At 31.9% G+C, this 16,157-nt stretch overlaps 1 protein-coding gene across 3 annotated transcripts in view; it reads left to right on the top strand.

The window, feature by feature from the left end:
- The first annotated feature begins 5,214 nt into the window (after positions 1-5,214).
- Positions 5,215-16,157, top strand: part of LOC124532736 (agrin-like) — a 53,178-nt gene continuing 42,235 nt past the window's right edge. For all 3 annotated transcript variants that reach the window (XR_006966667.1, XM_047107795.1, XM_047107786.1), the window contains exons 1-2: positions 5,215-6,089; positions 13,763-13,798. Coding sequence is in view for 2 of the 3 variants with exons in the window: in XM_047107795.1 (XP_046963751.1) it covers positions 5,306-6,089; positions 13,763-13,798 (820 nt within the window). In the remaining variant the exon portion in view is untranslated. The remainder of the gene's footprint in view (positions 6,090-13,762; positions 13,799-16,157) is intronic.

The raw sequence follows: 16,157 nt of genomic DNA, 5'->3' as shown, positions 1-16,157 counted from the left end.
TGTTAAATTAAGTAATTGTCGTAGTAGACAAATACAAAACGATCCTGAGCACTGTAAACAAGAGAATAATGCGAAGCTTAGTATTGAATTATAGCTACATACGCGTTTCACACGATAAGTTACAACGTGCTTATTTAAATGTTTTGGCTATTTGCATACATTTCTCGTTCAGGTGCCGGCTACCGATTGTTCTAACACACGTCTGTGACCCGAACCGTTTCGTCGAAACAGCTGAACAGTGCGTTATTCCTCTACTTTATTGACTTAACGCCACCGCCTTACAGTCTTATTCGTCTTAATATTGCTGACTGAAGCAAAAATGGGGCATTTTGAGGACCTGTTTTATGTCCCTTTATAGAGAGAATACAAAATGAATCTATTCGGGGACTGAAGTTGTTTTAGTGAGTGGCTGAAATTTGAGAAATTCTTGCTTTTGTCTTTGAGAATTATTTTCAAAGCTGGTTAGATAATAAGGAGCAGTTTTTTTTTTGTTTTTAACAGCATGAGTTTCATTAAGCAAAAATAATGGGTTATGATTATTTCAGCGAGTATTTATTTATCAGACTATCTATAGAAACTTGTAAGTAATTTATGTTACTTTTATTCACTTGTGTTATTAGTAAAGACACGAGTTGTGTACTTTATTAAAATTTTCTAAATTAAAGTTTAGCGTTGGGTTCTTGGAACCCAACTTCGAAGCTGACGGGTAACCTTTAGGATACGTTAAGTATCATTGTATTGTTTTGTATTGTTGTTGTTTTTATTTTTTTTTTGTTTTAAATTTTTTATACTTTTTATTCTTTTATTGTGTACTGTGTCCTAATAAACATTTCTTTCTTTCTTCCTAAAGTCTGTTCTAAGTTTCTACGTCATTTCGGGTTGCCATCAACAAAAAGGGCACTCAATTAACCTTTATTGTCAATTTTCAATCACAACAAACAAATATCTATTGAACCTTCCAATAGACCTATTATATGATAATGACGTCCTCATTTTTGAATACGTTATAGTAAAATTGTTAGGACCGCTAGTTTAAAAGAAAATCAGCACAGAATAAAAGAACTTGAAAAATAAACGTATGTATATGTATGAAACGTGTAATCGTTGTGCATATTTAGCTTGAAAAAAAAAACTATAAAAACATTTCTGAAAAATACTAACGCAAAAATACAAACCGTTTGGATATAAAAATAGTCACACCGACAGACGTTATTCCATACACATTGTAGTGCTACGGAAACTTTAGACGGTATTTTTTTTATATAAACTTCAACATAACATTACATAACGTAACGTAACATTTTTTTGTATTCCTCACAAAAAATAACGTCAGAGTAATCGTAATGAGAACTAAATATCATATTTACGTTATGGTATTGATTACATTCCACACTAAAACGTTTCATTTAAAGAATATGTACACGGATGAACGGCAACGTTCATTTTTCGATTCGATTGCGATAAACTGTCAATTTATTGGTAGATTTTGGGTCCTGTATATATATCTCACTCCTGGAATAAGCTCTCCCCTTCTTTTATTCGTGAAATTCGGCTTGCTAGATAGTTGAGACAAATTACACATGTGACAATTTTTTGTCAGACACAAGCAAGTTTCCTTTACCGCCGAGCATGACATGAAATAATACGAACAAATTAAATTACATAATAATGATACCACAACGAACATTAACTAGATTGGTTATAGGAACTGGTCAATATTACTCACAATACTACCGCCTATGACCATTTATCATTAGGTGGCCCACTTAGCAGTCTACATATCAATATGAAAAAAAAACTCTTCGATCATTTAATTATTAAATACGTAAAAATAAAAATAACACTATTAAACTTAAGAATATTGTCATAATAATAATTTACATATCGTATGTATCTACAAGAGTATTCAGAGATAATTTATACGAAATAAGTTTTGGATAAAACAGTTCAATTGTGCAGAAAGTGTGAAACCTGTAAACAAGGCACTAGAAAATAGCTCTTGCGGTAAATAGGCGGTGGCTTCAATGTGCCTCTTTACATGTTCAACAGTTTAGTCTTAGAGGTGGTTTGCATGGCTTTGCGTGACCTGCTCTAGATATAAACTGAAGTAAGATAGAGAGAAAAGGCTTAGTCATCGCTTACATAACATTGTCATATATTACAGAACTTAAATTATAAAACGTCATTGTTATCGAGTTTATTTTTACATTAATTATGACTCAACAAGATCACTTGTGATGTTTTTACGCAATTAACAAGAATAATATGAAACGGTAATAACGTTTTGTTACGTTCCGTTTGTTGTTTTATTGCATTATCATATTCGACATGTAGTTTAATATATTACGTGGAATGAAAAGTTACATTTTTGAAATCAAAATATAAACAGATATAAATCAAATCAAAAAAAATATAAAGAATAATATTTATATTCATTTACAAAAAATAATGTATAAATCATTGTAATAACTTTGCGAACATTTTTTTATTGAAATAGTGAACAGTAATTTAATACACATGTGGTAGTACGGCACTCAATTCGTCCAACTTTCACTGCGTCCTCAGTAGGACATGGAACTAATCAGCTTATAGAATTAAAGTAAATATTGAATTACGCCTCTCTATCTGTAAACTGTATAATCTAAATGTTCGTCGAAGCGCATTTGTAAATATTTGGTAAAATACGTCATTTATTTTATGACGTCACATACGCCGGACATTTCTGTTACAATAATTGCACCAATCATATTAATATTGCTTATTAAGACTGTATAGCAGTTATGTTACATGATGCTTTGTCTTTTTCTTTCAAATATCAAATTACTAGTGACAGAAAGGGATAAAATATGTGTATAATGTATATATATTAAACATTTTATTATGAATGTGATAATGATACATACATTTGCTTGCAGATGGAATTGTGGAAAGTATTGAAGCAATCTTTATAGTACTGAGTAACTTGCTGATTTCTTTCGGTAGAATGTAGATTCCTAGATGGTGGTACCTTTGCGTTCAATTCATTAAATTAATTTGAAAAATTTTCAATAGTGGTTGCGAATGCCTACTTTAATAAAGTATATTTTTGATCTATTTGGTATAACCTATGTATTTTGATATGTTGTGTGATATACCCTATTTATTTTTTATCGCAGTCAATGAGAAACTACCAATAAATTACATAAAAACTTTAAAAAAATCTAGGACAGCATTTTTTCCCTAGTACATAAGAGTAATTACATTTATCTTTAAAAGTGGAAAAACGTTAAAATTTAAGTTCCTATTTTGTCGGACAATATAAAATTTTATCAAATTTAACCGGTAATCTAAATATATAACTCTTTGTAAAAATGTTTTAAAGAACGCGTAGTAAAAAGGCATAAAGCTGGATTGACCAACTGCGCTATCTCGTCATTCTCATAATATAGCACTACCAATATTAATTCACTTGGAAATATTTACGAGTTAACATTTTCATTGTTACCTCTTAGCCAAATTTACCAGTAATCCGTTAAATTATATATTGGGCTTACTAATTCACCGATGATTTGTTAATTTTTTTTAAAGATTATATAGAGATATTTCTATATGGTTCTAAATGCTTACAGCTTAGCATGAAATGTTATCGCTCCAAAGGCTTTACTGAATCCACTATTGAAACAATCCCTAAGGGAGTAGGTTCGCGAAGACAGAGAATACCTATTTAAGGTACTGGGTAGCAGAGTGGGATGGCTATATAGATTGAAAAAATATATTTGTTGGTTAAGATAGATTTTAGATAACATATTCTCTCTTAGCACTAAATATCAACTGGTAAGTCACTTAGAAAGTTACGTAACTGTATACATAAATGAAGAATATTTTCGATATCTAATGTGAATGAAATCTGAAATAAAATGTAACACAATTTAACGAATAGGACGAGGTAAATTAAATCTAAAAGGATTTCCTGTAGCAATTTACTTACGAGGCAAATACTTTTAATCCATGTCAAGTCTCGCTAAGGAGGTTTTAATTAGGATAATTGGGACAAGGATTAGAACATAAATATTATTACAATCAAAGCCAACGTATCTTTGATAAATAAATATGTTTACAAATCTAATTAGTAGTAATCTTGTTCGCTAATTACAGTGATAGTGAATTACGTTTCACGGAAAATATATTGGAATGCTATTTATATTTTACTCTAAAACATTTTATTTAATATTATTCATAATTTACTTTAAAAAATTCTAATAATAACTGTTAAAGAAATAATCCTACTTAATTCAAAGATATGAAGGCTATTTTCAAAGGCGCTTTTGTTAAGTAAAATAGCTCAAAACGAAATTATACTTGTGAATTTATAATAATTTAATTTATCGTTTATATTAATTACTAATGTTTATATTTTCATTTTTCTTAAACAAATTCGATTTATTAGAGCATAAAAATAATTTATAATAAACGTAAGATATTTTTTTAATTAAGTCTATTTCAAAAACTCTACTATTTTTAATTTTCTGCATACTTAATTATATTTATAACATTATAGTACCAAAATTTAAATTTAAATAGCAGAGAACGAAATGAAACTCGCTAAATATAGTAATGTGTTATTTAAATTCACGTGCTTGTTATAATATTAGTCTCTAAAACGCAATCCAGTTTCATGTTACGACTTTGTTGACTAGTTTGCTTTTAATTTAATTAATTATGACAGAACGTACTATTGACCGCAGGGATTAACACTCCATTAAATAATTGACTCAGCGGTCCCACTAATTTTTATTAACCGCGAATTAAAATCAAGTTTTAAAACGATCGTAGGCGATAAACGTAACAATTTAGTGAATAGGGCAAGTGAAATATTTACAAAAATTACTTTTGTTGATACACAGTCAGTATTCTTGTGAGGAATGTTTGCTCACTCACTTTGTTACTTTCCTGTTCTACCTTATTCTGTAGCGGGTGAGGAAAGCGGCGTTTGTCCTAACACAAAAGATAAATACCACCGCTGAACAAGAGGAGTAATTGAGATAAACAGATGTGTATTCAACTCTATAACTTTCTGCCTCCGAATGTAACACATAACAAAATCAACAAAGTTTGTGCTCCAACTTATATTCCCACTCCATCGTCCCTATTTCATAACGTTACATGGATACCTTTTCCTTCATATTTTATCACAGATACGATATGAAGTTTTTTGACGAAAAAAACATTGTAATATTTATCAATTTTTTAGGCAACTTAAATACCCAGTGAAAGTGATGTCGTTTTGGCAAGAAGTAAATTCAAATGTGGCGAATAAGGACTGAAGATGAACAGGTCAGGCTACGAGTATACCGTGCCTGTATCTACAACCTACTACGCAACGAATTCAAGGCCTCCGCAATATGAACGAGGGTACGGACAGCTTGCACCTGTACCAGTTTACAGTCCCTCCTCTCACCCCCTCTCAAATTACGCAGACGTGTACGAAGGGAACAACGATACGACACTCAGAGCGGAGGAGAGGCATTGGTATATAGAAAACCATAAAAACTTACAAAGCTATAGTTCGAATAATGACACTGTACCGCAAGACAATAAAATTAAAAAGGAGGAAGAGAAGAAAGTCGACGTTCAAATCACGAGATCGGATGCGGCGCAGATTAGGCAAAGACGAAAAGAAGACCGATGTTCGTGCGAGTGCTGGCCTACATCAGACAATAATGGCGTGCAAGACAGCGGCAACGATACCACGAGGTCGCTTTCGGGAGTCGACATGGTGGCCTCGTATGGAGTGTACGGAACTTCACAAGAGGAAGATAGTTCAGGTTTTGCTCGCATATCCGAAAAGAATGCTACATACAGTCAGAGAAATGAGACTCCCGTGCAGGGTGTAATCGTCAATCAGCAAGGAAACAGTGCTGTAGTGCGGCCTACGAATCCATCAGATTCAACGTGCGGCAAGTGTTGCACGTGGTCTTCAAATGGCCAAGCAGCGAACTCGGAAGACTATTGTTGGATTCACTATTGCAGACCAGCACTTATAATACTACTACTATTATTTTTTCTAATATTGTTGGGCGTTTCAACAGGGTTCTTATTGACCAATAACTGTGAGTAATACTTTAATATATATTTCCGTAGTAAATATATCGATGTTGATAATTTAATAGTATGTCTAAGTTAATTATCTGAGCGATTACAAAGCGTGACAGAAATATTACGGCGGTGTACATAAATAGGAGAAAGCTTAAATCGTGCATTGCCAAAGCAATATAAATGATAAGTACCGTTTGTATGGCCTACGCCCTTAATTCACAGTTGATTCTGTTGAAATGAAATAGTGAGGTGAACGAGTGTGGGGCGCGGGCGTGGGGAGTAACGTCCCGCTCGTTTTTCTCTCTGACAGAACATTTATTTTAGTGGCACTTGGCCGCCATGTAGAGGATTTTCAAATTGCAATGAAACTATTCAATGAATTTAACTACTAATCTGCAAACAAAACTATCGATTTTTTTTACATATTTTTATATATTGAATAACAAGATTAATCATGTTACAATAAATAATCTGTTTAATTATAAGAGTTTAATTTAATGAATCATTTTTTTTTTCAAATTCAATGATTTTCTATATTTGAAAACTTCCAAACCTTTTTTCAAAATCAAAATAAAGTTTATTCAAGTGGACTTTTACAAGCACTTTTGAATCGTCAATTAAAATTAAGTGATGCTACCACCGGTTCGGAAAGTAGATTCTACCGAGAAGAACCGGCAAGACTTTTACTTGGTGGTAGGGCTTTGTGCAAGCCCGTCTAGGTAGGTACCACCCACTCATCAGTTATTCAGCCGCCAAATAATAATACTCAGTATTGTTGTGTTCCGGTTTGAAGGGTGAGTGAGCCAGTGTAACTACAGGCACAAGGGACATAACATTTTAGCTCCCAAGGTTGGTGGCACATTGACGATGTAAGTTAATATATTTTACAGCGTCATTATCTATGGGTGATGGTGACCACTTTCCATCAGGTGGTCCATAAGCTCAAAAAAAAAAGAAACTCATTAGTTACTCTTTTTTTATGAATACGTATCTACAATGTTGGATTTTATATTAATAATATAAGATATAGAACCTATAATTTTATTTAAAATTATAATAAATAACGAGTAATTGGACTATTGGATCGTATATATTAGAAATATCTCAAAATGCTAACAGTATTATCAGAGTCTTAACTTATCAATAAATTATTTCCTTTGGAGTTTTCAAATAAGCGTACTCATCATCTCTTTGATTCTCATAATAGTTTTATTTTTAAACAGTAATTGTGATCAATATTATTAATATACAAGTAAAGTAACAGCCGGTACATTTCCCACTGCTGAGATAAAGCCTCCTTTTCCATTAAGGAGAGGGTTTGGAATATATTCCACCACGCTGTTCCAGTGCGGGTTGGTGGAATGCACATGTGGCAGAATTTCGATGAAATTAGACACATGCAGGTTTCCTCACGATGTTTTCCTTCACCGCTGAGCACGAGATGATTTATAAACACAAATTAAGCACATACATACATATAGTGGTGCTTGCCTGGGTTTGAACCCGCAATTATCGATTATGATGCACGCGTTCTAAACCACTGGGAAATCTCAGCTCTTAATTAATACACAAAAAATTGATAAATCTCGGCCTATATGGGTGACTGTTTGTAATATATGATAATAATAATTGCGATCTTTGTAATAATATAATACTATTACAGAATATTAGAAATATTTCTTTTATTACAGAATATTATAGCAAATTATACATCCGTGACTAAAACCATGCAAATAAGGTTTAATCGCTGGTACAAGGACAAATTAATAAAGTTATATTTAGTGTATAAAAATAACATAGTCAATTATATTCGACCTTTCAGTTACTAATAATGTAAAAACGCCTGTTTTATTAAAAAATACCTGAGCTATATCAACAATTGATTTAGCAAGGAAGCCTTAAAACTTGAACGTGTATTAGGCGCCTATACAATGTTTTTTAAGGAAATAAAAATAAAATTAATGTTCTAATTTCATTCGCCAATACATCGAAAACTAGTTATTTTAGGGTTCCTTTGCCATAACACTGAAAACGGAAGACCCACATTATCGCTATGACAAATTAATGATTCCACATCATGACCGAAGTTATTAGTTAACAATCAAAATCAAAAGTATTGTAATTTTTGATCAAGATGATTGAATTTTCTAGACACGCTCATTACAGTTTTATAATGTAACGGTTTAAAAGTTCTTGTAAGAGTATGAATAAATAATATTTTGATTTTGGTTATGAAATTAGTTTGAACCCCTAGATGTATGAGCTACATTTCTATAACTAATACCTGACCCAAAACCTAAAAAGCGAGCGAAACAGCGAGTGACGATTAGTTAATTAATAATATGATAGAATTCTGAAGTAACAAAAATGAAACCTTAGTTTTCTTCATTTTCCTATCATAAACATACAAATTTAGGATGTAGAAGAAACTGTTATAAACACAACAAAAAATTATTGACTTTTAATTTGGTATCATAATACCAACGCCATATATACGGAGCTAACGGTGTACGTTATACCCGCACTTAGCGGTTTTTTTTTCATTCTCGACATAATTAATTTCTACCGGCAGTGCCTGGGGACTGATTCACGGGTCACGTTCAACCTTAGCTTCGGAGCGAATGGCTAATCGATCGATTAATTTTCACGCTGCTCGAGCACAAAATTCTTCAGGAATATATGAACTGGCTTGAAATATTTAGTTCACTAGAAAATTTAATTTATGCTTTTAAATATTATTTATATAACGCTCGTAGTTATTAAGCCTTTGGTTATATCGAACTAATTATTGGGTTTTAATATACGGCTTTACTTTATATTAAATATTTTCTTATTCATCATTATTTTTATCGTGGTATTAATAAATTAGAATAATTTAAAATGTTTTACGTGTAAATGTTACATTTGATACTACTAAATACTAAATACTATTTAATAAACTTACTCAAAATTTTAAGTTAAGGCTTTTGTGTATTAAAAATCATATTTTTCAAAGTAAGTTTTATAAAAATAATAATATTCTTTATGCAAGTAGCTTCAAAAACCACTTTTGAATCGACATGCTTCAGTATTGAAATAAATGTAAAGGTAGCATCGGGTCGAAATGTAAAATCTTTAAGAGTATATAAAGTTTATATGTATCCTGCCCGGAAGTAAAAAAGATAATCATTGATTTTATATCGAGATATAATATGCGATATATTTTACAGATTTATTTTTAACATATGATGTAAATTTATTAACATTGGGATGTTAATAAAACAATCATCACAACTTAACTTGGGAGTTAACTAGACTAAGTATAGCCGTGGAATCTTATTATAGAATCGAATACCGCTTCACGAAAGGTTGTATTGACTTTGTGAATTCAAATGTATAAATATTGAATTAGCGAATATAATACGGAGAAATATAATTCACGTTAAAGTGGATTATAATTTGAAGATATTCCTAAAATGCAATTATTAATAAATTATTAATTAATGCATTGTAACGTAAAATATATAATATCGTGCGATATTTAATAAATCATATTAACACTGTTTTGTTATATTAATAATTGCAAATGTTTACCAATTATTACTTAATTGTTTTAATAATAAACAAAATAATTTGTTGAACATTGCCTTTTAAGCTTTTCTTTTATATTTAGCTGCAGTGGATTCCACGTGGCTTGTCTGTTCAAGAGGAAATACGTTTTCTTTTTACTACTTATTGGTAAAACAATTGAATTGAAAGAACTTAAAAAACTGTGGATGTGTGTGTAAATTTGTTATTTTAAAAATCTTAAATATTTTAATAAAGGAACTCGAGCGCGTTATTGATGTGTTTATATACATGTCGGGTGGGTTATAAAAATCTTTAAAAAATGTATCAAGATGCTTTATTTATTTCTGTTACATCACCAACAATATTATTGACAGTATTATATAACTGTTAAAGCGTTCGACTATAAAATGTGTTTCAAACAACAATGTTTCACTCGCCTCTCGTATGTCGGTGGTGGAAGGGGCTCATAGGTACTCGTGTTCTACGTTCTTCCTTGCGGTTCAAATCTTCAAGCTATAATAAAAAGTTTTATCAAATTCGGTAAAGTGGTTTGGCAAAGTGCAACAGATAGAGTTTACTTTCCCATTGATAATATTAGTACAGATTTAAACTCATGAAAGTTCAATGGTTTCGATTTGAAAGCACGTATTATTTTTATTGGGCCATCTTGGCTCCTAGGGCAACTCCCTAGGAGCCAAGATGGCCCAAGATGGTCAGCTATTAAAATATAATATAAAGCAATGCAAATTTTCATATTGTGACTTTGTTGTCTCTTATTGAGTACTTGTTGTCGTACGCGGTTTCGTTCGCGTTTTAGGGGGTTGATTTTCATCAGTTAGGTAATAAATATAAATTTTAACAAAAAGAAAAACCGACTTTAAATAAAACACTAAAACTAATAAAAATGCACTAAAAAGTAATAAAAATTATTGCATATTTAACATATTTTTTAGAGTCGTCCTAGGTAAAATGAAATGAAAAATTACTACTTAAAAGTCGATTTACGATTATATAATGTAGTTAAAGTTATTGTTATATATGGAGCCGGTGAAAAAAAAATATCACAATCGGTCCTTAATATCACCCAGTGAAAAGTAATGAGGTAACAGACAACCCAGAAGGAGCGGCAGGCAGTTAGACAGAGTTACATTCACATTTACAATATTAGTATACACAAAATAATAGGTTTATTAATAACTGTTATACAATTTCCACCAATAAAAACACAACAAAATGATAATTCATTAATTTATCATTCATTATAAAATAAATATTATTTATACCTATTATAATATAACTTCTAACAAATAGTTATTCATGTAATGAAATCAACACATTTATTTTTGTATCCTTAACAAACTGACTCAGTTTAAGGGTAAAGTTTTCGAATCACGCACACAGCCACGCTTGTGTCCTTTACAACAATATAATTGTGTATAAAGGTATAATTTATACAAAAATGAAAATGAAAAACGGTAGCATAACACGCAGGTTTTTAGACTAATAAGTAGCGTAAGCTACAATTTTTTAAACGGTTAATGTTTCAGTTTTGCATATTTAATTATAAGAATATTTATGTATTGTGATCTACTTTTGATCCGTGGTCTTGTTCGCGTGACATTGATAGCGGTAGATTCACAAAATATAGTTGTTAAATGACGATTCAAAAGCTCGTTAAAGCCTACGTGAATAGAGTATATTTTTATTTTTATTTTGAGTGTGTAGGTATGTAATACGAACGAATTTTTTTTATAGTCTTAGCTAGATGTTTACTTGAGGCAGTAACATTAATAGATAGGCCTAGGTCGTTCTGTAGCAGGTACAGGTAAATGTCTAAAATCAGTGCGAGTTAAAGATCTGATATAGATCGTACTTAGGGCTGCTGGTGCGTGATTGCGCTTGACACCCGTAATATCCGGTAGCTGCCCACCGATGATATCAATTTCAATTTGTTGCGGCGCTGTACCGGCCGCCTCGATTCCTTGTAAATCGATACCACTTCAGTTTCCTGTTGCGTCCCTACCGGATTTAATCTCGTACTCGATTGAAATGCTCTCTATCTGATATCTATTTAATTTAACGTTTAACTCAATTTGATAATCGTTGGATTATTATTAAATTGTTGTACATTCATCGATAGCGTATTATATAATATATTGTTCTTTTCTTGAATTACTATATTATTTGCGACGCTAGACTTGAGTCGTCTACATACATCTTACTGATTAATTATTAAATATCAAACGCAGGCACAGAAGTTGAACAACAACTTTATATAGGATGATATCTCCTCTCCTTTTGAGGACTAGGTTCGGAACCTTGCATTCACCTGCAGGTGTATTGGCGGTTTTTTCATCACCAGTAAGCACGAGGTGAATTATAAACACAAGTTAAACACATGAAATACTCGGTTAATATTAACCTTTTCTAATTATTGTGTTTCAGCTGTATCTTATTCACTTCTAATAAACAATAATTTAGTAATAATAATTATAACGAATAAGAAATGTGACTCTTTAATTTATAAAAGAAGTTAGTTGCACTACGAACAGTTTACCTTTTTGGCAAACGTACAGGATGTTTTTAGATTGCACGGCTACAGATTTGAACGTGGAATTGAGTTTGATATTTGCATAACGTTTTTTCGAACCTTAGTTACGTGTCATGAGAGTCGATGCCCGTTCTCCGTCTAACATTGTGCAGCGATTGGATTCGTTTAACACGTGACTGGGCACCGGTCGTAGTTTAATAGCCTCGTATATGTAAAGGACAGGCGGTACGTCCAACCAATTTGCAATAAAACAATATGGCGCTCAGCACACCCCGGCCTATGACCGCACGTTTTGCCAGCCTCTTGTATTTTATATTTATCCGGACTGCGAGCCCATTAGGCGCGACCTCTTTGTGTCACATTCCGTAATGTTACGTTCCGTGCCTAAGGTTGTGTGTGTGCGTAAATTAATTCGTGTGGACACATTTGTGTTGGTTTTGTTCGAGCACGTGGTTGTTACAAAGAACATTTTTAAATTACTATTAATTATTTTTAACCGCTTTACACTCTGCAATTAACATGCCCCGACCTAATTTACTCGTTAAAAGTAAAATAATTGTTTATTCATGTTGCAAAAATAAATAGCTGTTATTTTCTTCTAGTTCCGCTTTGAGTATTTGTTTTAGTTACGGTGTTACTGAATAAATAATGAACTGCTTGAAAATGTATAAAAAAAGCTACCATAAAATTAGATTAGGTTTTGCTTTTACTTTTAAAAATAAAATCGTTTTCATTTTCACATTTTGTAAATGTTATTTGGATATTATTTGATTCAAATTTAAAATAAATTACGTTGGAACAATATAAAAACCAATCTTTAACAAATGAATTATTTGGGGATTGGTGCTTGTGTATCTAAAAGAAATAGAAATAAAAGTAGAATATATAGTCGTTTTTCGACCAAAAGGCGAACACTAGAAAAGAAAATTTCACAAAACATAGACTGACTATCGGCACTAATAAACTTTATCAAACGCATAGTACGTGAAAAGAGTTCGAATGTGTAATTTGTATTGCAGTTCGATTTTTAGCTTTAACGTTAAAAAAATATAGATTGTCAAGAATAATATTTTATGTATTACGTACAAAAAACAATTTATATAAACTCAAACTAATATATCTTTAGCAAACCTGGTTCCATTCCAACAATTCGCGTCCATATTGTTCTGCCTATGGCCTCCAACGCAAATATATCACATTTAGTACCACTAAAAACTATTGGAGCATAGAACGTGTAAAGTTAAAACATTGTGGTGCATATGCACTGGCTTAATAATTAGATTATTGTGGTTTCTGCTCTAAATAACAATCCGAATGGATTTACTAAATGAACTAGAGGACGGAAACTGTTATTTTGAATATTTAGTAGCTGAAATAATCAACTTTTTTGATATATAATCTAACGAACAATTGTTGTGAATATTGGTTATCGATTGATTTTATTTGACAAGCTAATTTCAGAGATTCAGAATGCGTTTCAGATTACAGATCACATTTAGTAAACTAGTATTTATAAGAAAGTTTAAATGTTTTTATAGTTGTATGTATTAAATTTTGTATTGATAATATTTTTTTTTTGTGTTTCAGATTTACACTATCAACCAAGACCTCCCGCACCCGAAGGTAAGATATTTTTTACTTATTTTTGGTAGCCACATATACTCTAACTCATTAATAGCGGCGGTACTATTTCATATAACGGAGTTCCACTTTTATGTGACAGATTAATTACAGTACAAGGTACATAACATCTTAGATTCCACCGTGAAGCGCATTTTGTGTTGAAATGAGAATATCGTATAGGTATACTTCTTACAGTAGTAGGTCGATGAGTGTAGGCAATCGTTATCAATAGTTGATACTTATTATACTAATAATATATAAAAATAAAATATTTTTTTATCAATTTTTTATCAATTATACTGAAAGATATCCTAAGACAGCTTATATCACAAATTCAGATCAACCTTTTCAAACTGTTCTTCTAAACTGGTTTTGATTTTCCAAAGCTCTTTCGTCGCGTAAGTATTCTATTAACATAAATGGCAGGACTATTTGATGACGGCGACTACATTGCTTAAGGTTCTATTCATACTAAACGATGAATTCTACGTTCAATGGCTGGCGTTTTTAAAAGAGGAACTTCTCTATAAAGGAATTTTTAATATGATTAAATAGAACTAAAAGGCTTTGCAGCTTAATGTTTGCTACTAAAATTTAAACTAGTATTAATTATCTTCTTGATATTATATGCATTATATACACATAATTCACTATTAGTCTGCCGCGGTTTCACTCGCGTTATACGGTTTTGGTTGTCATGTGTTAGGCAAAAAAGTAGCCCATGTCTTTTCTTTGAGCTCAATTTTGCTTCATACAAAATTTCATCAAATACGGTTCAACGGTTTGATCGTGAAAAAGCGACAGACAAATAGACATAGTTTCACATTAATAATAAAATGGATTAATAAAGATTATGATAACGCGTTCCATCTGCGCGATACTTCACGATATATTGAGCAAGTTTCAAAATCTCTTGGAAAACATTATTTGATACGATTCTAATTTACAGTAATATACCATATTACACTTAACATCAACTTCTTTGATTTTATGGATATTGTGTTTATGATTATGATATTCATAATTTGTAAAACGCAATTCCAACCCTCATTCCTCGACAGATACGTTGCTTAGATTCTCTTTGTACTACTTCGTCTCTGTACTACTGCAAAATCGTGTTAATAATATAATTGTACGGAATTTTGTAATTTTCTCAACTTCTTACAACATAATGAACAAATTTCATGGAAACTGTAATATCAGTGGGTACATTTGGTGACAAAGTAAATACTCCTTGCTATATTTATCAATACTAGCAACTGGTCCGTTTGGATTGATCGATTCCTCGAAATTGACTGAATCTCGTAGTTTTAAGCGTGACAAGTGCCTTGATTGTGTACATAACAATATCATCTAAATATAGCACTGTTTGATGTTTCCATGTTCGTTTTATATTGTTACTAGTTTAATCAAATATTAAAATCTATAATTTTCTTATTAGTGTAAGGCCTATAAGCCTTCACTTGGTGGTAGGGCTTTGTGCAAGCCCGTCTGGGTAGGTACCACCCACTCATCAGTTATTCTACCGCCAAATAACAGTACTCAGTATTGTTGTGTTCCGGTTTGAAGGGTGAGTGAATGTAACTACAGGCACATATTATTTATGAAACACTACGCCAAACAACAGTACTCAGTATTGTTGTGTTCCGGTTTGAAGGGTGAGTGAGCTAGTGTAACTACAGGCACAAGGGACATAACATCTTAGTTCCCAAGGTTGGTACCACATTGACGATGTAAGGAATAGTTAATATTTTTACAGCGTCATTGCCTATGGGTGATGGTGACCACTTACCATCATGTGGCCCATATGCTCGTCCGCCAACCTATAACATAAAAAAGCTCGTTCTCGTAGGTACCCATTTACCCTATACTCTACCGCATAACAGCAGTTTTTCGTATTATCGTATTGCAGATTGAAATTTGTGTCGGTCACTGTAACAGACGCAAATTACTTAACACTTTCATTCCCAAGGATGGCAGTGCATTAAAATTAATACTTTTTATAGTACCAATGTTTAGAAGTGTTAGTGATCAATCGTACCGGATAAAAGTATATTCATAATTGTAATATACAAATTCTTCAATGAAATTACAGTTTTATTGAATTGCCCCTGGATATTGTATAAAGTCAAGACGACTGTCAAATTAACCTGCGATATATTCGTATATACGTTTATTTATAGTACTTAGTACAAAATAGCAAGCGGACTTACCTAAGAGAAAGCCATAATCAGCCAAAAATAGGTATAATTATAATGTCCCACAAGTCTGTTCTGTTTAGAACTTTACATGCCTTATCTTTGGTCCACACGTGTACATTGTGCGGGTGACATGCCAACTAAGTCGAGAGCCAGCAAAA

The sequence above is a fragment of the Vanessa cardui genome, chromosome 1 (assembly GCF_905220365.1).
Source record: "Vanessa cardui chromosome 1, ilVanCard2.1, whole genome shotgun sequence".
Lineage (NCBI taxonomy): Eukaryota > Metazoa > Arthropoda > Insecta > Lepidoptera > Nymphalidae > Vanessa > Vanessa cardui.
The sequence above is the reverse complement of the archived record's forward strand: the minus strand, read 5'-3'. Positions and strand labels throughout refer to the sequence as shown.